Source organism: Juglans microcarpa x Juglans regia, chromosome 1S (assembly GCF_004785595.1).
Source record: "Juglans microcarpa x Juglans regia isolate MS1-56 chromosome 1S, Jm3101_v1.0, whole genome shotgun sequence".
Taxonomy (NCBI): domain Eukaryota; kingdom Viridiplantae; phylum Streptophyta; class Magnoliopsida; order Fagales; family Juglandaceae; genus Juglans; species Juglans microcarpa x Juglans regia.
In genome coordinates, this window is record NC_054595.1 from 23,453,906 (window position 1) to 23,473,637 (window position 19,732).

At 33.5% G+C, this 19,732-nt stretch overlaps 1 protein-coding gene across 1 annotated transcript; it reads left to right on the forward strand.

Annotated features, from left to right (window-relative positions):
• Positions 1 to 12,903: 12,903 nt before the first annotated feature.
• Positions 12,904 to 19,493, forward strand: LOC121246037 (formin-like protein 2). The gene is made up of 4 exons (XM_041144014.1): positions 12,904 to 15,307; positions 15,573 to 15,781; positions 16,657 to 16,901; positions 18,263 to 19,493. The coding sequence occupies exons 1-4, from the start codon at positions 13,785 to 13,787 to the stop codon at positions 19,085 to 19,087; spliced, it is 2,802 nt and encodes a 933-aa protein (XP_040999948.1). The 5' UTR covers positions 12,904 to 13,784; the 3' UTR covers positions 19,088 to 19,493.
• The last annotated feature ends 239 nt before the right edge of the window (positions 19,494 to 19,732 follow it).

The window sequence follows — 19,732 nt, forward strand, 5'->3', positions numbered from 1 at the left end:
CGAGGATTATATCGTCTATGTATAATTATTTACATCAGCCTATAAGCACAGCAGCACAGCACATTATGTTCTAAGTTAAAAATAAAAAAGAATAATAATAATATAACATATGAGATGAATGTGCTAAGTTAAAAATAAAAAAGAATAATAATAATATAACATATGAGATGTGCAGAGAGTGCGGCACTCTATGTCTATACATTTTTATTATTAAGTTACTGATACAAATACCTTATCATTTCATCATTATAATTTTTTCAAATAAATAATAAAATTATATTTAAATATTGAATTGAATTGACTTAAGTTAAATTAAATTGAGATGATAAAATATTATTAGAATATTATTTTTTAATATTATTATTATTATTTTAAAATTTAAAAAAGTTAAATTATTTATTATATTTTATGTTATAATTTAAAAAGTTGTAATGATGAGTTAAGATAAGTTTATATACCAAATGAAGCCAATTAAAGTCGTGAATCTGTAAGTACCGCATAATTATTTTTAAAAAAGTAAATAAATACGAGATACATATAAAAAAATTAATTTTTTAATAACGAATCATACTCTTTTTTAAAATAACTATATGATACTTATACATTCTACGATTGAATGTAACATTACTAATATTATCTAACGTATATGCATGGTTTCTCTAAAAAAAATACGGAGGATTTTACTTCATTTTTAAATAAAAATATCGTTGTAAATTGTAATCCCTGTACATCCCATCCCACCAGATGTAAGAGACAAATTTGTATTAAATAGATAGCCGTCATTTTATCCCATTAATTAAGGTGGGATTTTGAATTTCTTAATGTGTTTCTAACCCGAAGTAGAAAGAAAATAAGCATATATTTTTGTATTGTTTGTAATATTTATCCTTCAAATTAGATTGGAGGAGCACTTACCGATTAAAAACCAGAAAAAATAAAAGATTTAAACAGTATAAATTTGTAAATATGATTTAGGTCCCGTTTGAAATTTGGATTGAACTGAAATCAATTCAGTTCAGTCTAATTTTAAATTGAGTCTAACATCTAAGTATCAAACTCTTAAATCACTATACTTATATCAATTCAAAACTTCTTTACACGTGAGACCCATAATATTTTTCAACTTAATATCTCTTTACACACAAAATCCACAACTTTTTTCAACTTCTCATAAATATATATAAATTCGTATTGACATCCAAACACATATAAATTCATCTAAAGTAAGCCCCATAAATTCACTTCATAATCTCAACTCACTACCATATATAAAGAACTCAACTCAGTCTATCATCTAAATAAGGTTTAAGCTTGATTAGGCCCAAACTTAAAAATTAAGGTATGAACGTTGACATTTTGATGGCTTAGCCCAGCCCAGGCTTTAATAAGGATTGGCCCGTATAAATGAGTGGGCTTAAGGTTAGTGCAGCCCTATTGTGAAAATGTGTTCAAGCAATGTGTGGCCCAAGTGCTCGTAAACGCAATGACACCTTCAATTGTCTAGATAATTTAAGATTCTCTTTGTCCTGAATATTTATTTGAATTTTAGGACCCACCTTGATGTTTTCTAAGTTTAATGTGTGCGCGCTTAACTTTTACTGGTTAAAGTGGTAATAACAAATACTAAATATGGAAATAATGTTTTTTTTAATTATTTCTATGTTTTAAAACATAATTTGAATGATAATTAAAGAAAAATGATATTTACAATCACAAAGTGCGTAAGCATCGCAAACTCATTTTGAAAAAAGTGAATAAATATGAGATTTACATAAAAAAATTAATTTTTTAATAATAGAACCCGCTCTTTTTAAAAAAAAAATATGCGACACTTGCACTGTTCATAACTATATTTAACATTACTCAAATCAAAATATACATTTTTCTTTTATGAAAACATACTTTTCATTGATGAACTTCTCTATAAAAGAGACATTACACATTGAGGAGTTTCCTCCATGTCTACGATACAGTCTTGTACATTTAGAGCATTCTTTTATAGTGTATGTGCAATTGTATTTCCTTCTCTTTTGATATGTCTGCAATCTTCAAAGCACTGCATATTAGCTCTAATGTATGAGATTAACAAACCAAAATAACTGAGATCTTGCATCTGAGTAGTCTCTACTACCACCATTACTATTTTGGAATCTCCCTCTATGATAGTCTTCCTCAAGCCTAACTCAATTCCAAAAATAGTTGCTATCAGTGCTGCAAAAGCTTTTGCTATAAGAGGATCTGGACCTAAGTCTTGCTTTTTTCTCATGGTTGCCAAAATGTCACCATGTTCATCTCTAACCACCACACCAATGCCTATTTTACAAAGAGTTTTATCCACACCAACATCCCAATTGATCTTGTAAAAACCTGGTGTTCCTTAGTGTTTCAAAAAAATGCATCTCATGAATCAGTTGGTTGACATTGTACTTCACTGTGTTTGGAGATGTGAAATTATCTTTGAAAACAAATTCATTCCTCCTCCACCATATTTTCCATAGCACCACTACCAATTCTACCATTTCAGTCTTGTTCAATCTGTTGATCATATTTCCCATTAAATCCTTTATGCCTCTATGATTCACCTGGCTTTTTTTGGATTTTCACTGAACACTGTCCCAGTACATCATTCGCAGTAACACATTCCAATAAAATATGTTCAATTGTTTCTAGCTGTTTTAAGTAGAGAGGACACATAATATCATTCACTATTTTCTTTTTGTACAAGTTGAACTTGGTAGGTAAAATGTTAATAGAAGCTATCCATAGAAAAACCTTTGCAGCAAGAGGTATTGGCATCTTCCAAATCCTGGTTCACACTTCTTTGTTTGATTGCTTTGTGAGTTCTGTCTTTTGTGATCTTTCTGTAATTCTCCTTGATAACGATAAGCACTTATGACTGTAAAGATCCCATTCGATGTACCTCTCCAAATCAACTGGTTTGGCCTATTACAAAGACTTATAAGAATTTGAATTATAAGCTCAGCCTTTTCTTTAGAGAAAATATCTTTAATCAGATTAAGCATCCATCCCTTTGTATCTGTGTCTATAAGCTCCTAAACTTTAGCTTCACGTCCTAAAAATCTCATGGCACTTTGAGGTTTGAAAGAGGTTGGTTTTGATAACCACTTGTCTGACCAAATAGAAATTGTTTTACCATCGCTCATTCTCCAAATAATCCATTTTTTAATCAAAATATACATTTTTTTTTTAAACATAATCAAAATATACATTAATATGCAATGATGAGTTCCCACAAATAAATACCTTTCTTTTAAACAGTACCTTATAATTCGGACAAATGACAACAATGATCTCAATTCCAACATTGGTTAGTCTTCCATTTAACACTCCAATTACAATTTTGACCACATTAAGAAAAAAAAAAAAAAAAAAAACAAACAACAAACGGAACTCACCAAACATCCATTTCATGGCTATTCGATCCTCATGGCTTAAAAAAATTAAAGACTACTTCTGTGAGACATATGATTTGGAAATGACCCCACGTGAGTAGTGTGAAAAGGATGGAGAATGACACGTACTTCACACCAATAAAACAATTGAAAATGACTGACCAGATTTTTTTATCAAATCGATAGTAAAACACATTATTCATATTATTTAAATAATAATATCTTATTTTTAAAATTTAGATTTTAAAATTTTCTTTTACAAATTAAATTATGTCACTTAAACATTTTACTAATTATATTATCTACACCGACTTATAAATAGAATTTTTCTATTTGACATGGATATGTGTGAATGGACGCTCATGTGTTCAATAATTTCCCTATAATTCATTTTATTATTTATTTTTCTCTCCTTTTTTAATCTTGTAATAAATGAAAAAAAAAATTGAAGAATGATAAACTATATTTTTCACGTCTTAATAGTGAATTATTTTTCTGATTATATAGATGTAAGTCTTAAAATCGAACCACGTAAAATTTGTGTATATTTTATTAAAAAAATTATACTTATCATCTTCATATTACACACTATATATTATTTTGTTTATTTTCTTCTCTTACTAAATGTATGGTGTATGGATGATGTGTAGAATAAATTAATTAATTTATAAAAAATAAAAAAATATAGTATATAATATATGAAGATGATGAATAGCAAAATTCTATTTTATTCTGTGTAATTTTTCTTGCACGAATATAGTCTCCTTTACAAGTAGAGTCTTCAAATCATCCAACTAACTAGTGATTATAATGTTAATAGTACTAAATTATGATAGATCCTTGGTATATATTAAGAGTAATGATATACATATAACAAATTATATAATATATTCTACAACAATGTTACAAAATGGAGGTATTTTTATAAAATTATATTACTTTTATAAGATATTTTATAAAAATATCATTCATTTAACATATTATTATATAATATGTTGTACAAAATATTGTATGAAAATCATTTTCCATATATTAATGGGCCTGCTTTGGATACCTCAAAGACAAAGATTCATCAATGATTAACCAAACAACATAAACAAAATATTTTTGAAGTCGTTGTCCCGTGCACGAACACCACCACCAGAAATGTTTTCCACACGTTTTATATAGTCACGCAAATTAACCAAACCATAAACAACAATCATATAGATTATACAGAAATACGTCCCTCGAAGGATACAGCAAATATGTACTAAAAGTTAAACTAAGCTGTCTTTGTTTCACAAGTAATGAATTATTGTTCTGTTTTTGTAATTTCCCTATTGTTTATATGGTTTTATTCTTCTTTTTAAAAAAAAAAAAAAAAATCTTGTACTATCTGAGATGTACTGAAGTTGAAGGGAATAAGAACGTATTTGAATGTTGAAGTGAGTTGAGTTGACTTGAGATGATAAAATATTATTTTTTAATATTATTATTATTTTGAGATTTGAAAAAATTGAATTGCTTATTATATTTTGTATTAGAATTTAAAAAATTATAATGATGAGTTGAGATAAGTTGAAAATAATTAAAGATCCAAACAAAACCTATTAAATATATGAATTTTTCTAGGACAGTCAGCTGGGTAAGCGCAGGGTAAGTCTCGTTGACATGGCAAAAAAAATTGAATCGAACTCTAATAAATAATCTTTAATTATTTAATTTCACACCATTTTTTTTTATAATTAAATGATTCCTTTGCGGTCTATTTTAAAAAGAAAAAAAATTAGTGCTACCGTAATCCTATAAATTCTCCCGATAAGTCTATTTGATCTTTTTATTTATATTCTTAAATATTTTTTAAAAAATGTACAACATATTATTAAAAAAATATTTTCTTAATTATTAAATAAATAAATAAATTATATCAGGTGCCAACTAGCATATTCTTAAAATATATATATATATATATATATATATCCATTTAGGTTGGTCACGCGGTACTTGACCACGTAAAATCATGCTTGCTTTGTCCAATATCAATAAAATATTAAGAATATTCCAGAAAGATTGTGCACGATTTATCGACAAACAATGGGCATGTTCATGTTGTCTGTTTCTTTTGGCGCTATTGGACAAGATTATCGCCCACATTGCTAAATTTGAGATTCTTAAATAATTCTTTATCTTTTTTTTTTCTTGCACGTAAGTGTATGGAACTACGGGAAAACCTCAAGCCTTGTCTCTGCACTAGTGCCTGCAGAATTTCAATTGCCAACGCATTGGGCCACAACAGCCACATACTCCATCAATTCCACCAAGATTAATGCTGATAGAGTTGCAGCTTCTATTATGTTCTTTTGAAATAAAAAATAAATTTTCTATTAAAAAGTAGTAAATTTTTTATATAAATATTATTTTTTAAGTATACATCACTTACACATTCTATAACTGTAAATATCATTTATCACCCATAAAATTCTCTCTCTTACCTCTCTCCTATGATGTTGGTTCTGATGCAGCATGAAGCGGCAGAACTAAAAAATTGGTGGTGCGTCCTATCTACTTGTTAGTTATTAAGGAATATCCATTGAGCCTAACGTGTGAAAGGAGGGCAACAAACATTCTTGAGATCTTAAATCATCCATGAGTATATAAAGAAACGTTATGTGTATCTCTTTGAAATATAATGATCTTAAATCCCATGACCAGCATAGTATCATTACAAGAGAAATAAATATTTATGACGAGTTATTTGTGACGAGAATAATTATTAGTGATGAGAATATATTCATTTTAATTAAAAAAATAGTCATTTTAACAGTAAATAATTAGATATAAATAAATTGTTTTCTTGTAGTGCGTTCAGTTCATGGCGACGTTATGTACCTCTTTTAAATGGGCATACGTGTTTGACCATTGGCTTCGTAGAACTAAGTACTACAGAAATAGATCACAGTGAGGAATGGTTAAATTAATTAATATATAGCTCTATTTTATGATTGCATGTGAAAAAGACACATTAACAAAGTTACTACCCACTTTTGTGTAGAGTGAGATCGAATTAAACCATTGACCTAATGCTTTCCTTTTCAAATGCCTATGGCTTTTTTGGTTGAATGTGGCTATAATATTCCACAACCAACAATTCATAGCGTCACGCACAAGCACAACTTCTTGGTGCAACATATCTGCATCATTTATAAATTTATAACCTTATTCTGTTGTTTTGACTTTTAAGGGTAAGATTGTGTCTCTTTAGAGTTAAAAAAAGAAAAAAGAAAAAAAAAATATATATATAACACTACAAAATCGTTTAAATATTTTATTTCTTACCATAGAGATTAACGATAGCTTACAACTTTCATTGCAATGTGTTTAAAACATCAACTCTTATGACCTAAAAGAAAAAACAGAGCTAAATTAATCTATGCCAAAGATTCAGAGTTTTTTGTTAAAAATAGAGAAAGCTTAAAAAAGAAGATGACATGTTATAAATTATGTTGTTATTGATCAAAATAATTCTATTAAAAATAGAAAATTATTATTTTATGGGTGTAACCGATCCGGTCCGGTCCAGTTTTTGACAAAATTTAGGATCGAATTGGTATGTATTTATTTTACATTTTCAAAAACCGATTACGCACCGATTATCCTCATAAACCAGTACTTCCAATTTTACTAGTTTCAATTTTAATAAAATGCAAAATTTTCATAAAAAAAACCTGTTTATAAATATATATATATATAACTGCTTTACAAAAATCCATTTTATTAAAAATTTGTTACTATTTACAAAAATCTGCTTTATAAAAAAATATGTTATGCAAAAAAAAAATGCTATAAAACAAATAAAAAAAAATCTACTATAAAATGTTATTAATATATATATTTTTTTAGTTTAAAGCATTTGATCAAATAAATTTTTATATTGAAATTTAAAATTTTATATTATAAATTATAATAACACTATCTTATATATAATGATAATTTATATAATTATATATATTATATATAAATTTTATATAATATAAAAAATATTAAAATATATAATATAGTGAACCTAAAATGTATAAAACCGAAACTAGACCGATACCATTCACTTTTGAAATTAAGGAACCGGTCACAGATCAGATCGGTCCGATCCAGTTTTTCAGTTAAATTTTACACCCCTACTCGCCATTGAAAGTATTTCCCAGATCAGAACAATCGAGACGGAGTAGAATTCAGGGATACAGGCAGAGGAAGGGTTGACGCCGGGGTTGCTTGGCAGAGGGAGGGTGGACAGCGACGGGACAACTTTGCAGAGGATGACGACGTGGTGGGTGGGGGATACGATGGGACGGGGCTCAAAGAATTGCAAATGGGAAGAGAAGAACGTGCGAGAGGAAGTAAAAAAAAAAAAAAAAAAAAAAAAAAAAAAGGAGGATGCCACGCAAGATGTATCTTAGCTTATGCGAAACCTTCCTGTGTAGAAGCGTTTTTGTAACATTTAAATCCGAAAGTGAAATAGAATATAAAAACCGAGGGAACAAATCTACTTTCATTAAACAGTATTATCTTATAATTATAAAAAATGATAAATATATAACATTTTATATAATAATATTGTAAAAGGAGAGATATTCATATTATTATAAAATCTCTTATAAAATTAATATTATTTTATAAAAATATTTTTATTTTATAATGTATTGTAAAAAGTGTTATATAAAATTATAATTATTATAAAAATTGCGTGGGCGAGTGCCGACAAGTCCAGTAGAGGGCGAGTATGGAAAGGATTTATATGAGTTGCAAAATTGTAAATTCCGGTAAGGCAAGAATTACTGTTCTCTATTTATTCCGAATCTGAGAATGACAGTGTCACAGACTGCGGAAGCAATAGGCACGAACCCCTATAAACTGACACGTTTCGTTTTTCTCCGGGGCTTGCTTCTCATATGCCAGTACTCTCACTCACGGGTTTACTGGCATTTTCGTCCTTTCTTTTCTATTTTACCTTCTCGAGTCAATCACCACCGACGCAATTACGGCGTCCTAAGTTTTTTTTTTTTTTTTTTTTAAAACACTATGCTCACATAGGATTTTTATCGATTTTTTTTAAAATTTTTTTACTTAATTAAGTGTTTTTAAATGAAAATGAGATTTTTTTAAAAAAAAAAATATTTAAATAGTTTTAAAAGATAGTGAAAGAAAAAGTAAAAAATAAAAAATAAAAATATTTAAAGTGATCAGTAGAGAATTTTGGTACAAATCCTTGTGCACGTAATAACGTTCTTTTTTTTTAAAAAGTAAGTTGAACATTATATAGATAAACTAAACGGTTCTAAAAATACACGATTTAGTAAGAGTGAGTCTCCAATAATCATTCCAAATACAGCAAAAACAGTACCAAATATAAAGTTAAAAAAAGGGTTATTAAGCCAAAATCTCTACTCCAACCCAATCTCCGGGAGGATGCCACTTTAAAGCGATTTTAACATAACTTGATAAATAGACAATAAATCTACGACTAAAAACTGTAGTCGAGAGGGGTGCGTATGTCATTTTGCTCTTTCCATTAGTATTATTATTATTATTTACAAAAAGTATAGATGTACTAATGCATAAATAAAAAATATTACTTATCATCCTCACATCATACATCAATATGTAATTTATTGATTTTATTATTCTATTTAAACACGTGTTTTTTTTTTACATATCAATATATGTATATTTAAATAGAATAACAAAAATGACAAATCATATGTTGGTGTGGATAAGTATGCTTTTAGACCTTCATATTCGCCTACTTAATGGTAAGGAGATATGTCGCGGGGCGTCTTTTTCTTCTGCTCACCATAAATTGTATGAGGAACAGAAGAACTAGCTCTCCAAAGCTGTCTACAGACCTAGGTGCTAAAGACTCGAACCATATTCTTGTCGACCCCTTTAGGGTCAGTGGGAAAGCTCTACAAGCCACTTCTTTTGAAAAATCATGCAAGGTCATATGGGCTGTGAAGGTTTCTAGGTGTTTGAGGGGGTCTATGACCCCGTCATACATGTTCGTGAAGGGATATTGGAGCTTCGGTGGTAGGGGCATAGCCTTCACCTCCTTGTTGTAGGGTAGACCCAAGCTGGTGAGCAATTGGTCTACTGATGACAACCTGCCCATCTTTTTCACCATCTCCTCATACTTCCATTTGAGGTTACGTAGCTTGTTCTGTATGTTTCTCATTTCTTCTTTTGCATTACCTCCCTCTCTTGCGTTTTTGGATCCTACGTGTTCGTTGTCAATTAGTTTAGCATCATTCTCTAGTCTGTTGATGTCTACCTTGAGCATCTTGTTTTCTCCCCGGAGGGTTTCTACTTCAGTAGTTAGCTTTCCTATCAGTTATTCCATCGTGGCGAGTTTTGCTTCCATATTTGTTGACGTTGTTTCTTCTTGCCCCCGAGTTCTCTGGAAACGGGTTGTTACAGGCATACGAAAGACATATGAAGTATATAGTTATCTTATAGACGACATCACCGTTAATATCGTGTTTCGTACGCCTTTGGGACATGTTCCAGCAACTCGGGTATTAAGTCTTTCACCTGCACACTTAAGAAAACACGGAAAGTAGGGGGTCTTGGTGGAGGCCGGGGAGTCTCCGATGCTAAAGTCAGTATATTTCCTTAGTAGCTTGCGTGTGAGCTTAGAGGAACCAAAGACCGTTCTTCGTATCTGAGGGTCGACTTTTATACCAAGTTTCTAGGTGGGGACAACTCATACCTGACTTAGAGGAGTCTATATCACTTCAACTGTTCGCTTAGCTAGAATCCTTTAATGCAGCGTGACTTCTAGAGCGACGTCATTAATGCAGTGTAGATTCTGGAGAGTGGCGCCATTAATGTGGTATGGCTCTTTAACTCACTTTACCCTGCAGACGTTCCATGTTAAGCCCATCAATGCCTGTTGTTAAGAGATCAAAGGTTTCTCATATTTCTCGCTCACTTGCTTGTGCAGGTTCTCAAGGGTAGGGTGCCATTGGGGATGTGTGGGGCAGCGAGTCCTATCTACTCTTACCATTCGCTTTATTTTGTGGGTGGTCTTTGCTCATAGGCCGAGTACTCTGTAGAGTTCTACTGACTCCTTTTAGAGTAGGATCATTGGGCTTGTTGGGTTTGGTCGGGTTATCTGACTTACTTCCCAGTAGTCCCTCGTAGGCTTGTTATACGAGCCGATATGAAGGAAAACTCCCTTACAGGATCTTAATAATTGGTACTATAGATTGTATTTAAGTCAGAGAGTGGGCGACCTATAAATTATATTAAAATATCTTGGTACTATATATAGATATGGTGTTTAGTCATTGAATACTCACAAGTCGCACTATCGCACATGTTTCCTCAAGATTAGGACATGTTTGGATGCTTGAAGCATGTCAAAATTTTATAAATAATAGTAAAATAATTTGAATAAATATGTTTTGTTGGATTTTGAAAAATAAGGAAATTTTTTTTGAATAAAAATATATTTTAAAATTTGTCTGTATTGTAATTTGTGAATGTGAATAAATCAGATTATTCACTCGTAAGAAATGATATTCACTCTTAAGAAAATATTGTACTTTAAAATAAGAAATGAGGATTGAGAGAGTTACGAGAAGGGAAGGGCTTCATAGCACGTTACTACAGCCGACTCAGGAAAACCGCACCTCTGAATCAGGACAAGAACTCGTTTGTTTTTACAGTTTTTTTAATTCATCTCATTTAATCTAATTGTTATAATTTTTTTTAAATTTTCATATAAAATAAAATAAAAAATTTAATTTTTTTAAATTTTTTTAAAAATAATATTAAAAAAATATATTATAATAACATTTTATTCAATTTTTAATTTTAATTACAACTCATCTCATTCCATCTCATCTGCAAAAACTATTGTGGGTACGTTTGGAATATAAACTCCTCTTAACTTATCATTACAATTTTTTCAAATTTTAATATAAAATATAATAAATAATTCAACTTTTTTAAATTTTAAAATAATAATAATATTAAAAAAAAATATTTAAATAATATTTTATCATCTCAACTCAACTCAACTCAACTCAGTTTAATATCTAAACGAGATTGTTTGGCTCGAAGATGGTCCAGATTGGATTAAAAAGGGTATTCATCTGGAAAAGCAATGTATTGATTGATTATTTATGATGAATGAAGTTAAGATTATTAAAAAAAAAAAAAAAACTACTAACTATTCTTTATCTCCCACAAGTACAAATAAACTATATCAGTACTGTTCCTTTGTTTACGTAGTTTGTTTTAGATACTATGATGATCAAAGAGATTGTACGTAGCAATAATCTCGAAACAATAGATCAACACATATTGATTTCCAAATATTCGTTTCAATGCCCACATCAGAATTATTACCAGAACTACGAAGCCAAATAAAAATGAGAAATGATTTATATAAGTTTTAAAAAATATTAAAAAATAATATTTTATTAGTGAAATTTATTTTTTTATAAAAAATTTGTGCAAAGAAAAATCAAACTTAGAAAAATGTTATTTAGAAATATCTGTATTTAAATAGAATGATAAAAATGACAAATCACATATTGATATGTGATGTAAAGATGATAATTAGTATTTCTCTTACACAAAATTCATCTCAAACTAAACATTGATGGGATCTATTAATTTTTCAATTTTTCATAAAAAAGTTAAATTCATCTCAATTTATTTCATACATTTCAATTTAAAAATTTAAACTCATATATAACAACCTAACAAGATTAAACACATTCTAATAAGATGCCTAAAATATTACTATTTACAACATACTTCAAATCATCTCAACGTTTATAAAAAAGAAAAAAGAAAAAATCATCTCAACGTTCCAATAAAGCCTACTTTGTATTAACATTGCTCAACAAAAATAAGGGAGGGACGGTGGTAAAAGGTCAAAAATCTACTTTCACTGTTCTTTGAGTTTCAAGTGCTTCGTTTGTTTTTATAATTTTTCTTAACTTATTTTATCTAATTTAATTATTATAATTTTTTTAAATTTATATATAAAATAAAATAAAAAATTCAAATTTTTTAAATTTTAAAATAAAAATAATATTAAAAAAATATATTCTAATAATATTTTATTTAACTTTTAATTCTAATCTCAACTTAACTCAATTTATTTCATTCTATCTCGTTTGCAAAAACAAATGAGGCCTTAACTCACCAATGCTTTCTTCTAAGCTTTCATTCACTTTCACAAAATTTTGTATCTTATCTCATTTAATCATTATAATTTTTTTAAATTTTTATACAAAATAAAATAAATAATTTAAAATTTTAAAATAAAATAATATTAAATAAAAATATTTTAATAATATTTTATTTAATTTTTAATTTTTATATCAACTCTTCACATTTGCTAAAATAAATCAAAGCCTAGGCGCGTGCGACACTGCTCCCTAAATAAAGCCCTCGTGTCCCAGCAGATGGCCCGTAGGAGCCAACACAAACCAAAAAGTGCCCGCTTTTCAAACACGTAAGGGCACGAAGGAAAGTTTCTCTGCGATTTCTCTCTCTCAGTTTCACTCACTTTCACTTTCAACAGTCCACACTCCTCCAGAGTGTATAAACAGCTCCATCTGCTACACCAGTGCGACATAATTCGTGGCTAGAAAATACACATCCCAATAATGAACGACGCTCTGTCTATTATCTTTCAGAGATTTTATTTATTGACCTCTATTGTACTTATTTCTCAAGATTTCTTGCTTCCCATTTTTGGCTTCATCTTCTTCAGAGATAATAAACGTCCATCTCTGTTCAGAGGTGAAAAGGAAAGGAGGAATTACCGTAGTGGGGTTATGGGGTTGCTGCTGTGAAGTCTAAACCACCATTCACTTTGCTCATACTGTTCCATCCTTCCTAATACACCCTCACCCTCATCCTCACCCTCACCCACCATTGTAGACCCCCTCTTTCTCTATCTCTCTCCGTGAAATAAGACATTCTCTTGCTTCCAATCCCCTTGCACTCTTTTTTAGGGGTTCGGTCTTCGCGCTTTCTTGAACTATCCATTCGAGTCTGGGCTCCCAACTGCCCAACCACGTTTTTGTCACATCCTTGTTTCCCTCTCTCTGCAACACCTTCAATCAAGAAATACCTTGGTCTCTCTTACTTAGCAATCAAGAGTTGATAATCTGTGGGTGTGCACGCATCAAGGATCAAGCTTTTCTATTTGAACTGCCATCCGGAACAGTCTTTTCTTTCCCTCCATCTCTGTCTACATAATCCATCAAAGCACAGTTACTGTACTCCTTCCTTCTCGCTGTCTCGCTCACCTAGTCAAGGCAGCCCACCAACAACAGTACATTCTTTTGCTTCTTCACTCTGCAAGTGAGTAAAATGCCCACCGCCACCGCCACCGCCGCCGTTCTCCTCCTCACCCTCTTCTCCACCGCCAGTGCTACAACGCCTTCCAACTTATCTCGGAGGAGACACCACCGCCACCTCCTTCACCAGCCCTTTTTCCCTCCTCTGGACTCCTTCCCTCCAACCCAACCCCCTTCCTCTTCTCCCTATCCGCAGCCACAACTACAACAACCAAAACTCCCTTTCTCTTCCTCTTCATCTTCCTCCTCCACCCAACCAAAATCTTTCTTCCCATCCTACCCCTCTCCACCGCCTCCTCCCTCCCAAACTAGCCTTGCCACCTTCCCAGCTAACATCTCCGAGCTCCTCCTACCTCACCCCTCCCCCTCCTCTATCTCCCACCGCCACCTCATCGCCATCTTCGTCTCCGTCTCTCTCCTTATCGTCGCTCTCTTCTCCGCCATTTCCGCTTTCCTCTACTGCCGCAAACACGCATTCTTCACTACTACCGCCAACGTCACGGATAAGGCCCCTCACTCCGACAACCTCCGCTTGTACCCGCCCAACATCGCCACCTCTGATGGGAGCTACAAGCATCCTCACTCCGGTTCATCCAACACCAGCTCCGAATTTCTGTACATTGGTACCTTAGCTAATTCCCATGGAATCTACGACGAAGATATAGCGTATTCAAGCAATGTCGGCGTCTCGGCCACGACCCAGTACCTAAAACTTGGTTCACCGGAACTCAAGCCGCTTCCGCCGCTTCCAAAGCACAGCTTCAAGCAGAGATATGTAAATTCTGAATTGGGCTCCTCTGAGAATCGGGAAAATGACGAAGGGGAGGAAGAAGAAGAATTCTTTTCTCCTAGAGGGTCTTCCGGCCGAAAAGATAGTCCCGTTCATATAGGATCGAGCCCCCAAAGATTGTTTAACGCTGAAAATTTCGGAAGTAGAAGCTTCAATTCAAGAACTGCATCGGACCCGTGTTCGGATTCAGCTTCCCCAACGAATTATTTTTTTAATTCTGCGTCCCCAGCATTGAACTTGAGTACCACAAGCTTGAAATCGAAGTCCCCGGACTTCATGATTGGTTTCCCAGCTCCGGTTCCGGCTCGGCCAATAATGACATCAATGTCGTCTCTTTCTTCATGTACGTCTTCATCATCATCCGAGAGAGGTTCATGGAATACTCAGAATTCGCCGACAAGAAATTCTGATGTTTCAGAGCAGAGTAAGCGATGCCCATCAAGAGCTGATAGTGTGCCGATAAAACTGCCTCCGCCGCCGCCTCCACCGCCACCTCCAAGGTTTTGGGAGGCTCCGGCCTCTCAGAAGCAGACCCGGGACCCGGACCTAGGGCCGCCAGTTCTTGTAACACCTACTGGGCCTGTTCTGTTGCAAAATGTCGCAACTGAACAATTGCAGAGCAACGGAACAGCAGAGAGAAATGAGGACACTCCGAGGCCAAAGTTGAAACCTTTACATTGGGATAAGGTTAGAGCGAGCTCGGATCGAGCTATGGTGTGGGATCAGCTGAAATCTAGCTCTTTCGAGTAAGATAATGACTTCCTAATTTTTTACTTTTTATTAGTGTTCAAAAGCCCTTTCGATGATTAGTTTTTTGTTGTTGCATTATTTGGATAATCAGAGTACTCTATATTTTTTAAGGTAACCTAATGGATTTCTTAAAATTGTTGCTACTAGATGTTCCAGATTTTCCCAGCCCCTTGTCCCACCATTAATACTGCACTCTTTTGCTTGTTCGAGGAAGCAATTATGTCGTTCTCTAAAGTTTGTAGAATCTTGTTTTGGTTGCAGACTGAATGAAGAAATGATTGAGACACTTTTTATGATCAATAATAGCAATAATACGAATATGACCCTGAAAGATGGTGGGAGGCGTGTGATTCTCCCTTCGCCAAACCTGGAGAATAGGGTGCTTGATCCAAAGAAGTCTCAGAATATTGCGATTCTGTTGAGGGCACTAGATGTGACCATTGAGGAAGTCTGTGAAGCCCTTTTGGAAGGTAACTGATCAAATTTATTAAGTTTGTGTGAATTCATTGTAGTAACTATGATGTGCATTGCCAAAATAAAGAGTTCCTGTTCTTGTTATTACAAATAACAAAAAGAAAAACTGGAAGTCATTCCTGATTTAAAACTTTTGTTGCCATTCTGACTGTAATTTGTGTCTACCTACTGCGTGATCTTATAAGATGAGGCATGTTTGGCTGCGCTTGTTATCTTGTGGCAATTTCAAAAACCATTTCAAGCTTAACGACTGTAGATATTCTTAATGTTGTGACCCACTCTTTTTTCATATCTATGGTCAATGGTTTTGGTTTGAACTGGTACATTTCGATATGTACCCTGCCTCTATGGAAACAGTAACTTTGGTCTTTTTATTACTGCATTGGCCTTGGCGTATGTAATTACCTAGACTCTTTAAGAAAGCGCAAAATCTTGTTTTGCCTGTAACAATTGCAACGGAATGCATTGACGAATTGAAATGCTTTATCTTTTTTACTAGGTAGTCAATGCTAGTAGCATAGTTTTTTTGAGACGGTAAAAGCAGATTATTATTGTGTTGATACTTTTTTCATTAAAATCCTTTTATTTGTTCATAATGTCATACTCATAGTACATCTTTTTCCACCATATATAATGTATTTTGTGCAGTTAATCCTGTCATTGAACTCGAGAGAAGGCTACAAAAGAGACTCTTTCTCTGTTTGCCTGCCTGGCTCAATATCATTAGCATGGCCACTCCCTTTGATCTTCTTACTCTCTCTCTCTCTCTCTCTCTCTCTCTCTCTACTGCTATGCATTTGTAATTTTATAACCATTAGTCTCCCTAACAGTTGCAACCATGAATATTTTGAACCTTTCTACCTGCAAGCAGGTAACTCTGATACGTTGGGTTCCGAACTTCTTGAAAGTTTATTAAAGATGGCTCCTTCAAAAGAAGAAGAGCGTAAACTAAAGGAGTTCAAAGATGGATCACCATTTAAGCTAGGCCCAGCCGAGAAATTTCTCAAGAAGGTGCTTGATATACCATTTGCATTCAAAAGGGTGGATGCAATGCTCTACATTGCCAATTTTGATTCAGAAGTTGAATACCTTCTAAGGTCTTTTGAAACTCTAGAGGTAAATATTAAGTTCTGGTATATGTATATCTAATTAGGTCATGCAATCTTGCTTTACATTTGGTTGGAACATTTTGAAGTGGAAGCCTTTTGTGTGTATGTGTGTATATATATTCCATATATGGTCCTTGAAGCTCTCCTTAACCTTATTTCTTTCTTATCCCAAAATACATATACCTTTCTCTCATGAGTGGTGAGCACAAGGTAGGAGCTCACTTTACATGATCAAAGTTGAACATTAAGAAAAGGAATATTTTGAGGTTCTCTCTCTCTCTCTCTCTCTCTCTCTCTGTGTAAAACGTGTTTAAAGCCAATCCATTTCGACAAAGAAAGCTTATGAGATAGTCCAGTGATTCCTCCATTATTCCAGTCTATTTTCCCCTGCATTTATGGTAGTCAAATGATTTCCTGACCTACATTATGATGATGCAGCCAATATAATAATTGACATCGATTACAACACTTGGCCAAATGCTCACGAGCATCTTGCCATGTACTTTTATTAAAGAATCTCTCAAATGGTATCCACACAATATTTTATCCTCCATCTCCTGCTGCTGCCTTTCTGAATATGAATAATTTTTCATGACTTTGTACCTGAGTTATGATTACTCCAATTTTTAGTCGTGAGGAAAAAAACAAAGGAAATATCATTGATCAAAGTTGCATAGCATTTAGGACACAGGTATAGGCTTATAGCTTCATAATTGTGTAAAGAAAGTTGGACATGACTCCTGGTAATTAATGCGGCTTTCTGCATTTAGCATTGAAAGGTTGGATGTTAGGGCAAGAACAGCATTTTCTATTGAGCAGATCAAAGTAAAAATGGAATAACAAAGCGTAGAACTACTTATAAATTTAAATCTTTTTGCAGAATGCAATGACTGGATTGATATTGAAATCACTATTCTCCTCTTAAAAATATTGATAGTGCCCAGAATAGCAGTGACCATTCAAGTCCCAATGCTTTGGTAATTGAGTAATATGGTGGAAAAGGCAAAGCCATCTCAACAAGGCTTTATTCCAACTATTTGAGCGGCTATATTTTGAATTTTTTCCTTTAACCTAGTATAGAGCCGCATCTTTGGGCCAGCGCAGGCTTGTCCTTAGTCTTGCACCTGGCCAAATTAACATGCTTGATTTTTTCTCTTCTAGTTTCTGGGTGCTGGTGCACAAGGCAGTGTAGGAAAAATGTGATGTTATGTACAGTTGTCAGAAAAATTACCCTTTTTTATTGATGAATCTAGTTGCTGAACTCCTTTCCCTCTTGCGCTTATATAGCTTCTTAGTTCTTGCAATTCTAGTGTAATTGTGAAGGCATACATGTACCAGCAGTTGTTCACACTTCTCCATTTCTCACAGGTAGGTTGTGAAGAATTGAGAAACAGCAGAATGTTCCTGAAGCTTCTTGAGGCTGTGCTCAAAACTGGGAACCGCATGAATGTTGGCACCAACCGTGGTGATGCCCATGCGTTCAAGCTGGACACTCTTCTCAAGCTTGTCGATGTTAAGGGTACTGACGGAAAAACCACTCTACTGCATTTTGTTGTACAGGAAATCATTAGAGCTGAAGGTTCTAGTCTTTCCAGTACCATTCAAAGTGAACCGACTAAGAAAAATCAGCAATCTGCTTTCCGGGATGATATTGAATTTAGGAAGCTTGGCTTGCAAGTTGTTTCGGGTTTGAGTGGAGAGCTCACCAATGTGAAGAAAGCTGCTACAATGGATTCAGATGTGCTCAGCAGCGAAGTTGCAAAGCTTGCTGGAGGAATCACGAAAATATCTGAAGTCCTGAAATTAAATGAAGAAATTTCATTGAAGCAGACTAGCCGGAAATTTTCAGAGTCAATGCATGGGTTCTTGAAGAAGGCTGGGGAAGAGATTCTAAGGATCCAAGCTGAAGAGAAAGTTGCTTTCTCTCTTGTGAAGGAAATAACTGAATATTTCCATGGGAACTCAGCTAAAGAAGAAGCTCATCCATTTCGGATCTTCACGGTGGTGAGAGATTTTCTTTCAATTCTTGATGGGGTATGTAAGGAAGTTGGCAAGGTTAATGAGAGAACTATCGTCGGCTCAGCCCGCCAATTTCCTGCACCTGTGAATCCATCCCTTCCACAGGCATTTTCTGGGTTTAATGGAAGGCAGCATTATGATTCCTCGGATGATGAGAGTTCATCCTCATCGTAGCACTTGATATCGATGCCACTTTCTGCCCTTTTTGGCATTTGCAGAGGGAGCTTCTGGGTAGAGCCTGCCTGAAAGTCAAGTATATCATCTGCTCTTGTTTGGTACTTGGATATACTCAATAGGATTTTGGGACTGCTTATCGTAGGTGTAATATAGAAGGGATTGCCTGCTGAAGATAACAAGGTAGTTTTGCCATACTAGCCAGATTTTATTTTGTAAATCTGTTGAATATTTGAAGTTGCTCAGTGAGAGTTGTTCGTGACAAGTGATTAGCTCTGCGTCACATTCTCTCACTCGTCTTTGTGTAATTGATCTTTGTTTCCCAGACAATTGAGGGCACTCCTCGGGTTAACCTCCTGTACTTGCAAAAGGTCCCGAGCAATGAGAAATAGGATGTTTGCTACAATCACAGATTCACAAAGACAATCCAAAATCATCTGTCTTGTATTGATTGAAGTATTCCAAGTGAGTGGGAGTGAGAGTAGATGTGCTTGTGCACTTCAAGAAAGAGACATTTGCTTCAACAAAAATCAAATTTTCCATACGGTTTCCGTTTTACACATTAAGCTGAGATGGGACAAAATAAAACACTTTGGCCACAAAAGTAAACTTATAAATTATGTGGCATGATATTGTAGTTCATAC

What these genes read in the sequence shown, in the direction of transcription:
- LOC121246037 (XM_041144014.1), top strand. Translation starts at nt 13,785, where the DNA reads ATGCCCACCGCCACCGCCACCGCCGCCGTTCTCCTCCTCACCCTCTTC. An exon ending in CTGAAATCTAGCTCTTTCGA is followed by an intron (nt 15,308 to 15,572) that starts GTAAGATAATGA and finishes TTTTGGTTGCAG; the next exon opens with ACTGAATGAAGAAATGATTG. An exon ending in GGTCTTTTGAAACTCTAGAG is followed by an intron (nt 16,902 to 18,262) that starts GTAAATATTAAG and finishes CATTTCTCACAG; the next exon opens with GTAGGTTGTGAAGAATTGAG.